The 12,719-nt window shown below is 38.4% G+C and overlaps 1 protein-coding gene across 1 annotated transcript; it reads left to right on the top strand.

Annotated features, from left to right (window-relative positions):
- Window positions 1–204: 204 nt before the first annotated feature.
- On the top strand, window positions 205–10,624 carry glod5 (glyoxalase domain containing 5). The gene is made up of 4 exons (XM_043704657.1): window positions 205–430; window positions 1,333–1,476; window positions 6,563–6,718; window positions 7,468–10,624. Exons 1-4 carry the CDS (start codon window positions 371–373, stop codon window positions 7,594–7,596), a joined length of 489 nt encoding a protein of 162 aa, XP_043560592.1. The 5' UTR covers window positions 205–370; the 3' UTR covers window positions 7,597–10,624.
- Window positions 10,625–12,719: the final 2,095 nt, after the last annotated feature.

Consider the following 12,719-nt stretch of genomic DNA (forward strand, 5'->3'; position numbering starts at 1 on the left):
CCAAAGTCATTTACGTCAGGCTATCAAAGACCAAAAATAGAATTTGTTTTGTTTAGGTTAATTCTGAGCTTCCCTTAATTTCGTTTATTTAAAATGCTCTAATTGTGTGGGTCCGGTAGGACTGATGGAACAAAGGGGTTTGTGAAGGAGTAAGGTTTACTGTTGTAATTGACGAAACAAAGGGATTTGTGAAAGTCTCATTCACATCAGTAGCTGAAATGTTTTCCTTGACTGCTCTGTTCAGCACAAAGGTGGCGAAATGAAAGGTGCTCCTTTGTACTTCGCACTGCCCAAAGCAGACTACACTTGAGAGGAAGTGGAGTCAGTTCCACTTCAGGAAGTAGCTGCAAGTTCCAGTACTTTAAGCAACATGGCGCTTTTAAAGAGTTTGTTTTTTACAGGCTACCGTTGTCGTGGTGTTTACCGGCAGGTAAATTCATTTCACCTTTATACTAAACAAAACATGGGGCATAAAGGAATTATATTCTTGTCCGTGTGCTTTTCCCGAGCTCTTCACAACTGACGTTCGTCTCCGGAACAACGCAGTGTCGGCAGCAGAATAATCTGACCCGGGATTGAGTGTCCATCAGTGGCTATCCAAGTCTAATGCCAAGTTTGGAAGTGGGTTGGGAGGGAGTCTGGGCAGCACACATCCTAGTTATAGAAACAAAGAAGCAACGTTAATTCTTTATAACTCACTAGCTAGAGGATTGGGCAATTATAGGTGTCATATTACAGTAATAGGAAAGCTGTCAAGGGCTTAAAGAAGGTGCAGAGTGACTTACCAGATAGCAGAGATTTGAAAGGGAGAATGAATGGAAGAGTTTGAAGAATAGACGTCTGAATCACATGAAGAGTTTTGATGGAGTAAATAAAGAGAAACATTTTCCAATGACAAGAAAGTTGTCTCATCTTTAAAAATTCCTTTGACATAAATTGTACAATATACAATAGTTTTTTTCTTCACTAGGTTTAGAAATCCATCTGCAGTTGTTAGTGCACGTTTTCGGGAAAGTGTTTAATTAGATGATGTTTCATTGTTTTAGCTTTGTTTCATTGTTAGATAGTGAGATCTATAATGAACTTGCAAAATCCACACTGGGATTCAAAACTTGGTTCCCTGCTTCATAGCTACTGTCTCCCTTAACAAGCTTGGGCACAGGAATTCTGAGAGTAGAATAATTCTTCAGAGTACATTGTTGCAAAGGTATTTAGAGTAATTGATTGTCGTGACTGTACATATTCTCTGTACTTTATATGGGAAATGGCACACTGAAGTGATGCTTTACTATAATTTTCTACATTTCTTTTCAATGTTCATGTCCTGTGTAGAGTTTGATTCAGTTCAGATTGAAGAATACTTCCTCGCCAATCCAGATCGCAGGATTGGATCACATTGTTCTGACTGTAAAGAGCATTGAAGATACTGTGGCATTCTACTCCCAAACTTTAGGCATGGAAGTTACCACTTTCAAGGTAAAGCTATATTTATACAATTATTGAAAGTTTAAGGCATAGAAAAAGGCCATTTGACTGATTTTGTCTGCACTGGCTGAAAAATAAGACACTCCGTGTAGTCAAACTTCTCAGCATTTGATGCACAGCCCTACATACTACAGCATTTGAGGTACGTTTTGAGACATCTCTTAAATGAGCCAAGGGTTTCTACCCCATTACCCTCTTAGGGACTGAATTCCAAACCTCTATCACTGTCTGTGTGACACATTATTTTTTGCTCCTCCCTGCTCTAATGTTTTGACTAATTAGTTTAAATTTAGACCTCTAGTTACTGATCGATTTACTAAAGTAACTAAGCCCTCCCCTCCATTGTGTCCAGGTCAATTTTATACATTGAAATCAAATCTGTCCTCAGCCTCCTCTGTTCCAAGGCGAAGAAATGCAGTCTATATAATCTTTCTGCATAGCTACAGTGTTTCAGTCCTGGCAAAAACCTTCTAAATGTCCTCTGTTCCTTCTCAAGTGCAAAGACATCCTTCCTATAATGAGGTGACCTGCACACAGTTCAAGCTCTGGCCTAACTAATAATTCATTCAGAGTTGAGAGTGTGGTGCTGGAAAAGCACAGCAGGTCAGGCAACATCCAAGGAGTAGGACAATTGACATTTCGGGCATAAGCCCTTCAACAGGAATGAGCCTCATTGCTGCTTCTTGGATGCTGCCTCCCCTGCTGTGCTTTTCCAGCACCACACTCTCGCACCTGATCTCCAGCATCTGCAGTCCTCACATTCTCCTAATGATTCATTCAGTTCTAGCACATCCTCTCTGATCTTATATTCTTTTTCTTGGTCACAAAAGGAAATAATTGCATATGTCTGCTTCATATTGAGATGGTTTACTTCCTTTCTCAAATGCTAAACTCACATTTAAATCAGTTCAAAAATTCAAATGCATCCAGAATTGAAAACCTTTTCCATATTTAAGGGAGATTTTTCCAACAGTGTTCACTCAGTCCTTTGAAAATGTATTGTATTTGTTAATACAAGATGGAATAACTACATTAGCAAGAAATCATGGATCTACGAATGTAGAATTCATTTGGATAGAGTTTAAAAAAAAAAGAAGACTCCAGTGGAAGTAGTCTGCTGGTCTCCATCTCCCCAACAGTAGCTGTGCAGTAGGACAGAGAATAATTCATGAGATAATGAGAGCATATAAAAAAAGGCAATCATCCGTGACTTTAATCTTCATGTAGATTGAGATAATCATGCAGAAAAATTAATGTATTTGAGACAGTTTCCTAGAATTGGGTTGTGGATTCAATCAGGGATCAGGCTATTTTTGATCTCTTAATGTATAATGAGGCAGGTTTAATAAATACCCGAAGAAACAATAGTTGTAAAATGACAGGATTTAGCATTCAGTTCGAGCGTGACAACCTAGTGACAGAAATGAGTGTATTAAACTGAAATAATGATATATAGAGGAATAAGGGTAGGGTTGGCTGGAATAGGATTGAGCACAAAGGACAGTTCAGGAAAAATGGCAGACAATGAAGAAAATAGTTCAAAGTCCTACTCCTCGTGTTTGCCACATACAATTGTGAATGATGGTGGACAGTTAAACAATTTAGTGGAAGAGGTTCCTCACCCTCAATGATAGGGGAGTCTATCACATTGGTGTGAAATATAAGGATAAAGCAATCACAATAATCTGCAGCTAGAAATGCTGAGTGATTGATCCATCTCAGCCTCCTCCAGTGGTCCCCAACATCACAGGTGCTAGCCTTCTGCCAATCTGGTTCACTCCGCTCAAAATGAAGAAACAATTGGAGATATTGGGTACTGAAAAAGCTATGGCCTCTGACAATATTCTGGCAGTAACACTGAAGATTTGTGCTGAGGAACCTGCTACACTCCTAGCTAATCTGTTTCAGTACATCTACAACAGTGACATCTATCCAGCAATGTGGAAAATTGCCCAGCTAGTCCTGTAGGCAGGACAAATCCAATTCAACCAATTACTGTCCCATCACTCTACCTTCAATCATCAATAAAGTGATGGAAGGTGTCATTAACAGTGCTATCAAGCAGCTTTTGCTCAGCAATAACCTGTTCATGATGCCCAGTCTGGGTTCCGCCAGGACCACTCAGCTCCTGATCTTATTACAGCATTTGTTCAAACATGGACAAAGAAACGGAATTCCAGAGGTGAGATGAGAGTGGCAGTCCCTGACATCAAGGCTGCATTTGACCAAGTGTGGCATTAAAGATCCCAGGCAAAACTGGAGTCAGTGGGAATTAGGGGAGCACTTACTTCTGGTTAGAGTCATACCTGTAAATAGGAAGATAGCTGTTGTTTTTGGAGGTCAGTCATTTCAGTTCTGGGACATCTTTCCAGGAGTTCCTCAGAATGGTGTCCTCAGCCCAACCATCTTCAGCTGTCTCATCAATGACCTTCCTTCCATCGTAAGGTCAGAGGTGGGGATGTTCACTGATGACTTCACAGTATCCACCACCGTTCACAAATCCTCAAATACTGAAGCAGTCCATGCCCAAATGAAGCAAGACCTGGACAATATCCAGGCTTGAAATGAAACGTGTTGAGTATTATTCATGTCACAGAAATGTCGGGCAATGACCATCTTCAATAAGAGACATTTTACCACCACTCCATGACATTCAATGGCATTGCAATCACTGAATCCATCACTGTCAACATCCTCAGGATTACCATTGACCAAACTGAACTGGACTAGCTATATAAATACAGTGGCTACAAGAGCAGGTAGGAATGTGCTGAAAGTAACTCGCCGCCTTACTCCTCGAAGTCTGTCTACCATCTACAAGGCATAATTCAGGAGCATGGAATACCCCCAACTTGTCCAGATGAGTGTAACTCCAACAACATCCAAGAATCTTGATACCTTCCAGGACAAAGCAGCATGTTTGATTGCCACTATATCCACAAATATTCCGTCAAATACCAATACTCAATAGCAAAAATCCCCTCCAAGCCACTCACCATCCTGACTTGGAAATATATCGCCATTCCTTCACTGTCACTGGGTCAAAATCCTTGAATTACTTCCCTAATAGTATTATGGGTCAACCTACATCACCTGGACAGCAGTGGTTCAAGAAGGCAGCTCACCATCATCTTCTCAAGGGTAACTAGGGAAGGGCAATCAATGCTGGCCAGCCAGCGATGGCCACATCCCACAAGTGATTAAAACTAAAATCATGCTGTAATTTGTAATTAAAATGGAACAATCAAAAGTTCACCCGCCTTTGAAAACACTGGCAAAGTAACTTTCCTCACCCAGCATTATGGGATGATTGCCGTATGTTTGCACTGTTCCATCATACTAAATATATCATGGTTCTTGTGCTCATCTTCCTCCTCATAATTGTGCTACCACTCTCCCACTTCTTTAGTATCCATTGCGACCGTCTTTGCCAGCTCCAGTTGTGCAGAAAACCAACATCCCAGGATCATGTGATTCATTCTGTGTGGAGAGTACTGCAAAGCCTTCCTCTTCCAGACCAATCCAAATATGGAAACCTCATCTTCCGAAGCTTATTGTCTGCTTCACAATGATTCCAGTGGAAGAGTAAACTGCTTTGCATCTTGAGTTTGCCGCAGTAAGAAAGTTGTGTACAGGTCGTTCTGGTGTAATGCATGTTTTGTCAATACAATCAATGAATTGTGAATGCTGTTTGAATAACACAAACTTTCTAATGAATTAATGTAGCGATTTTCCATAGCATTTTCCATAGTGCGTTTTTCCACACTGCTTGGTTGCAAAGGAATGCAACTACCGTGTTATAGCAGAACGACCTATAATTAATGACTTCCTGAATTGGAAGTGTCCCAGTAATTACCCTTGTAAGGCAGGCCAGAAATAATATCTCTGTCTTAAGGGTATAAGCATTTTTGCACCTTCCATGGTACCTTATGCAAACTTCTAAGATGTGGTACCAGTGATGACAGATGGCTTTCACATTGATGGACTGGAATCCTTTTCTGTTCATGAAGTCCGCTTTGTTATGAAATGAGACACTCAACACAAAATATATCCTATAGTGCTCTTCACCTGAGGGAATCAAACTATGTTAGCAAAACCTATTGTTTGGACTGCACACTAATCTTGTCACAGGAATATGACAAGAGGTGGTGTGATATGGCAAAAATGGCATCAGGTACAGCCTTCTTATACTTGTGGGTAAAGAATTGAGAGATTCCACATCTTGTTGGCCACCTATGGATTCAGGTCACAAGTCCCACTCCACTAGTTAGCATGGTATTGTGACTGTGTCCTTAGATTTCCTCAAGTTGTAGCAGCAATGCACCTAGCTCCTCTGGGGGAAATGGTATTGAGGCTGATAGCGATTTTGCATCTTGTTCCTTCTTTGCACCCTGAAGGGACCTTCAGATGTAAGGTCAAGTGGAGGCTTTTGGCAGCTGTTGCAGGTTGCTACCAGTACTAGGTTTGCTTGTGAAATTGCTCATCCTTCATTTTGCTGCATCTTTGTAGTACCACAGTCACAACAACAATAACCCCTGCTGTGGATCCATTGGCCATAGTGTCATTAACCTTACGTGCAGAATAACAGAAACTGAAGGGATTTTTAATAATGTGAGCAATCAGCCAGGAAAGGCAGTATTGCATATAAGACCATGCTGTTGAATATTTACATGTCCAGGTGAGAGGAAATCAGTTGTGTCCTGGTGCAGCCGACAAGAATATATTTGTGAATTATAGCCAATAGGTCACGATTTTAAGATCACCTGTGATTACTTCTCCTTCACAGAGATGACTATGCTCAATCTGTAATGACTAATGATATGTCAAAAGTACACATGACTAGGATTTGTATCCCACAAGTTAGCAAAATACTGTAGATGCTGGAAGTCTGAACTAAAAAACAATGCTGGAGAAACTTAACTGTTCTGGAAACATCTGTGGAGAGAGAATCAGAATTACTGTTTCCAGTCTAAAGACTCTTCTGAACAAGTTCACTGAACCATTGACACCTTTGCTGAAAAAAATGTTTTCGATATTGCTAATAAATGTTTTTATGATGGTGGATCTCTTAAAACAGGGCAACCGCAAAGCACTTTCCTTTGGGAATCAGAAATTCAATCTGCACGAAGTTGGGAAAGAATTTGAGCCAAAGGCACACAAGCCAACAGCAGGATCCATAGATGTCTGTTTGATCACAAAAACACCAGTCAATAAAGTAATTGAACATCTTAAGGTTAGTCAAACAATATTCAATGTGAATAAAGCAAACTGTTTTTACATAGGAGAACTTGATGATCATTGAAAATGTCTAGGAGATGCTTTAAAATTTTGAATTACTGTATTATACATTTCCCTTTACCAAGAGCTACAGTTCATACATTTAATGTCTTTATAGTGGATTGTCTGGGGATTCTAAAATTGTAAAGCAAACAACAAATCTCTGTTTTGAATTAGAACTTTTTTTTGTTTGTTAACACCTGTCTGTATGCTTGTTAACAAAGTTCTTAATGAAGGGTTGGCAGTAGGAAACGAAGCATCCGAAATGAAATTGCACCCAGAATTTATTTGAAACATTTTTCTGCTTTCTCCATAATAACATTATGAACAACCCAGTGTAAAATTCATCATTTTACTGCTCTGCCACTGTGGAAACCTCTCATTATGAAAATCATGTGATAATGAAATATTTCAGAGACCCAATACAAGCAGGAATTCTGGGTAATTTTAATCCAGCATCATTAAGTTTTGTTTTGGAAACTTTTTAAATATACTTCCCTAGTTGTAATTTTACAAGATTAAGCCTATTTCCACTATTCTCACTTCTGCTTGTCATTTATCAAATTGAATTCAAGTTTAAGGGAAGTGAGATGTAAATTTATTTAATGAGCAAATTTAATAATGATTTTCCAAGCTTGGCATTGTTTTAAAATGCTTTATGAAGATAATTATGACTCCCAGTGATTCTTGATATTTTGTTAACAGACATGTGGTGTTCACATTGAAGAAGGTCCTATTGAACGAACTGGTGCTGTGGGTCCTATCACTTCAGTTTACTTCAGAGATCCAGACAATAATTTGATTGAAGTTTCCAATTACCTTTCTGACCAATAGTGAACACAGCAGCAAGTAGAATCCAAATCTATATGAAAATGGAAAGTGCAAAGATGATTTACAAGGATTGATCTGTTCTTGTACATTTAATATAATTGGTAATATACTGTTAAAGCTACTACTGTAAATATCCAGTGAGATGACACAGGCGTCGAAGCTCAGTGCATCAACATAATGTACAGTTTGTACTCTTAGTTGGATAAAAGTAGATAACTTTGGAAGTCGGGTAATCAGTATTCGAGCATTGTTATATTTTTCAGTACAAAGCAAAAAATATTATCACAACTGCTGAACAGAAAACTTAGCATTGTTAAATATATGCACAATAACTAAAAAGTATGATACATTGAAAATTTACATAGTAATTAAGAAGTTTTTGCAAACTATTTAAAAAGAATGTGTGATCTTGCAATAAAATCACTAAATATACTGCCTGGCACAAGAGGTTGATATACCAGTTCCTTGCTTCTGAAATTTAAATATAATCAATTTATGTGATATGAATTTTCCCAAAGAATGATTGGTTTGGGAAACAGGAATGTTCACACATTGTTGGAATAGTATAGTCTATCTCCATATGGGAGGGTGTTCAGTTCACTAGATTATTTGCCAAAGTGCAGCAATGACTCACCACTTGACCTGAAGATTTGTTGGATGAGGAGAAGAAAACCAAATATATGTGGAATTGATATTCAATGTGGAGGAGTGTTTAATCATCAGCTGAGAGAGGGTGATAGCTGAGGATCTGTCGGAGGTTTCATTGCTCAAGTTTGGGTTGATGCATGAATCACAACAAATGTGATTTGAACTCACGAGCTTTTAATTCAGAGATGAGCACGCTACAAAATGAGTCGCAGCAACCACCCATGACTTTGAATCTGTCGGGCTTCAATAATGCCTGGGCAGATTAATGTTAATCAGCACTATTTGTTGCAAAGAAAGGAATATGGCAAAAAGATAATTTATGGTCATAAAAATATTAACTTCCTATTAAAGGAGAAGAAAATGAGCAAAAGGAAATAGTTGTGATTATTAGAAATCAGAATCTTTTAAAACATGCTGAAAATATTCAGCAGAGAGAGCAGATAATGGAACAGACACCTCCAAAGACCCAATCAACTATTTGAGGAAATGGGAAGACATTTTGGAAGCTCTGGAGGCATTATTAGATAAATGTGACAGACAAAGGTTCTAGGAGGATGGAATAGATTTCTTCTTGACATTAGATGGAAGGAAGTGTAATTAAGATTAATATATTATTAATGAGTTGTAACTGTTAGTATACAATTAAGTTCTAGAAATATCATGGGAGGGGGGAAAAAAATTGAAAACTTTAAAAATATTCATCAATCTTGTCACCAAGTAATAGCTCGAGCAAATAGTGTGATAAGATATATTTAAAAGGTAGAAAGTGCTGGAGATACTCAGCAGGTCTGAGAATCAAAGAAGAATCATTGGACTCGAAATATTAGCTCTTTCTCCAGCAATGCTGACAGACCGACTGAGTTTTTGCAGCACTTTGTTTTTTTATTTCAGATCTCCAGCATTCACAGTATTTTCCCTTAATATGTTTGTAGTTATAGATAATTCAGTTTCAACAAAGTATGTTACATATACATGTGTTATTGTTGTTGCAAGGTCTTGGACACTTGAGAATAGACAGTCTCTTTAGGCTACAAGAGCAGATCAGAGGCTACAAATTCTGTGGTGTAAAAAGAGATCACTTCCCATATTCCCAAAGCCTGTCCACCATCTGCAAGGCACAAGTCAAGAGTGTGACAGAATACCGTTCATTTGGCTGTGTAGTTTCAACAGTCCTCAAGCAGCTTGACAACACCCAAGACAAAGCATCTCGCTTGACTGACATTCCATCCACCACCTTCAACTTTCACTCACTTCACCACAAACACACCACGGCAGCAATCTGTAACATCTACAAGATGCATTGCAGCCTCCTTTAACAGACCCTTTTAAATTGGCAAACTTTGCCACCTGAAGGACAAAGGCAGCAGATTCATGGGAATACCACCATCTGCAAATGCACTTCCAAGTCACACACCATCCTGATTTGCAAATATATTACAATTCCTTCACTGCAGCTGGTTCAAAATTGGGAACTCCCTGCCTCTACATCACAAGAACTGCCATGGCTCAACAATTCAGCTCATAACCACCTTCCCCAGGGCAATTAGGAATGGGAAATAAAAGCTGGCTTAGTCACTAATAGCCACATCCCAGAAATTAGTGTAGGTGTTGTTTGGAAATTGTGTTCCCAAAGGGATGAACTGGATCCTGCTGTCTCAAGGATAGATTGCAATTGTCAAAGATTTGCAGCGAAGAAACTGACTCACCAACAATTAACAAACCCTTCACCCTGTAAGAATTGGTCAATGGGCTTCTAATCAAGAAAACCATATTTCAAATGTCCAGAATATACATGTAGCTCTTCTATATCACGATAGTTGCGTTCTTGTGCAACCCTACATTATAGAAAAGTCACGCTTTAGTAATAACACTTAAAGTGTTGGCAAATAATCGCATTACAGCCAACACACATTTTAAAAGTTCACACTTCAGAAACGGTGTTCCCAATTTGTCAATTGCATTACAGCAAATTCACGTTAATGAAACATGATTTATGGTAGAAAGACCTGTAATTAGATTTTCAATCTTATTTCTGGACAAAACTCAAGTCAGGTGCATGTTAAAGCAGAGCTGGGACAGAGCACACAGCAAAAGGAAGTTTATTTTTCTCTGTGTTTTGTGTAGTTTAGAAAAGTCAATTAATGTCAGTGAGAGCATGTACCTTGATTTATACTTCACACTGTCTTTAGCAGCCTTTTGTGATTTGTCTGCTTCTCTCAGCATGGCATCAGTATCCCTCAACATTGTTGTTTTCTACCTTTTCCATAGTGCCTTGCTGGCACCCTCCACTTCCTGAAAGCATTCAGTTGTTTTAATTGAGTTCTGAGATCACTCCTTGCTCAATCAACTTACTTACATTTAAAAATAGAATAAAACATTTTCAGATGAATGTTTGGGACCTGAAATCTATTTGACTTGTTGGAAGTTAGTCATATACTTTATCCATCTATATCTATATTCAGCTTGAAATGAATAAAGGAACAGATTACTGCTGTAAGTTTATTTTGCTATAAATTGCTTAAGGTTAATTCTCCATTGACAGAAGGCTTGTGGAATAATTATTTGAAGTAATGAAAAAGGACCTATAGACACATAAGGCCTCTTATAAAAGTGAGGTTAACAGCTGAAAACAGACATCCCACAGCGCGCTGAGGAAGCCAACTCACATCTAACTCCAAGTAATACACTCCATAAACAGAATAGTCAATCAGGCAGATAAGCGATCTCATCTCCCTAAACGTGGACATGATAATATTTGACAATAGTGAAATTAAATTAAACTCTGAGCGCAAAATATAAAATCTATGGAGAGAATTTTTCTTGACATTTTTCTGCAATATTATACATTTATCCCCAACTAACAAATCAGGTGCACAGACCAAAACCAGATTGAAGGAATGATGAGATTTAAGCCTATATGTTTGAAATATGATTTTCTTGATTAGAATTGAAGTTCATTGGGCTTAATGTTTCAAATAATTTGCATAACACCAAGTTGGCAGGGTCTAATTGTCAAGGTCGTTTGGTAAAGTTTACCTTAGTTGAGAAACAGCAGGCAGACTATGCAGTTTCCAGCTCACTATCAAATTTATTCTGTCCTGTCAGTTTCTTTGAAGAGATACCCACTTACGCTTAATTTATGTAGCTGCTCTTACTTAGAACTCTTTCAAAAGAGTGGAGATCAGTATCACAAATCTCTTGCATTTTCCTGGAATTGAAAATTCCATTAGTAGACGTCACAAGAAAATTGTTACTGGTTTCATCATATGTTATTTCATCAGAAATTTCTTATTTTCAAAAACTGACTCACTCAACTTGTCAAAATCACAATGATGCATCTCTACATCCTTCCCACAGTTTGACTTTCCACCCAACTTTGTGTTATTTGCAAACTTGGAGAGATCACATTTAGTACCCTCATCTAAATCATTAATTTGTGTTGTGAATAGCTATGGTCCAAGCACAGACCCTTGCTAGTCACTGCCTGCAACTTGAAAAAAGACCCATTTTTTCAGGTCTTTATTTCCTCTATGCCAACCAGTTCTTTATATATTCAGTACATTATTCCCAATCCCATGTGCTTTAGTTTTACATGCTAATTTCTTATGTGGGATCTTATCAAACCCCTGAATGTCCAGGTAAACCACATCCACTTGCTCCCCTTATCAACTCTGTGAGTTACATCCTCAAAACATTCCTGTACATTTGCAAATATGACTTCCCTTCATAAATCCAAGCTGGCGCTGTCTGTTCCAATCACAGGTTTCCAAGTGCTTTGCGTAAAAATCTTTTATAGTGAACATTAGAATTTCTCTCATTACCAATGCCAGGCTAACCCATCTATATTCCCTGTCTTCTTTTTGTAATGGTGAGTTTACATTGTCTACCCTCCTATCCAGGGTCTACAGAATCTTAAAAGATGACCACCAGTGTATCCATATAGTGAATCTACTGAGGCACCACATAATAACCTATGTGGAATCAACCAACCTGCAACCCATTATTGCAATAACATGTCTAATGATACAATGTTCAAATGAGCTGAGCAATTCATTGAATTTATAGTGGACTGTAGCAACCAATCCAAAAAACCTGGACTTTCACTGCAGGTTTCCCAAGGATTCAAGCTGTCAGTGCCTGCCTGTTCCCATTAATGCACTACCAAGCTAAACCTGCATATTTAACAACAGGAAGCATTTTCAGGTGCCAGATTTGTGTACTGGGCCTGATGTATTGAATGGATGATTGTCAGAGGGACAAGAGCTTCAGCACAAAGCAACCATTTCCCAAATCTTGATTATTTCAGATTAAAGACAGGTAATTCCTGGAAGAAAGTCTAAGGATTTCTCCACTCCATAAACAGATGCTGCATGTCATAATTGAGAGAAGAAATATATCATCAGGCTATGCCACCTTGGAGGAGACTCAATGTAAAAGTATCATTATAGAGCCTGGAGATTGAAAATCTCTTTCTGGGT

This window comes from Chiloscyllium plagiosum, chromosome 15, assembly GCF_004010195.1.
Source record: "Chiloscyllium plagiosum isolate BGI_BamShark_2017 chromosome 15, ASM401019v2, whole genome shotgun sequence".
Lineage (NCBI taxonomy): Eukaryota > Metazoa > Chordata > Chondrichthyes > Orectolobiformes > Hemiscylliidae > Chiloscyllium > Chiloscyllium plagiosum.

What these genes read in the sequence shown, in the direction of transcription:
- glod5 (XM_043704657.1), top strand. Translation starts at nt 371, where the DNA reads ATGGCGCTTTTAAAGAGTTTGTTTTTTACAGGCTACCGTTGTCGTGGT. An exon ending in GTCGTGGTGTTTACCGGCAG is followed by an intron (nt 431 to 1,332) that starts GTAAATTCATTT and finishes TGTCCTGTGTAG; the next exon opens with AGTTTGATTCAGTTCAGATT. An exon ending in AAGTAATTGAACATCTTAAG is followed by an intron (nt 6,719 to 7,467) that starts GTTAGTCAAACA and finishes TTTTGTTAACAG; the next exon opens with ACATGTGGTGTTCACATTGA.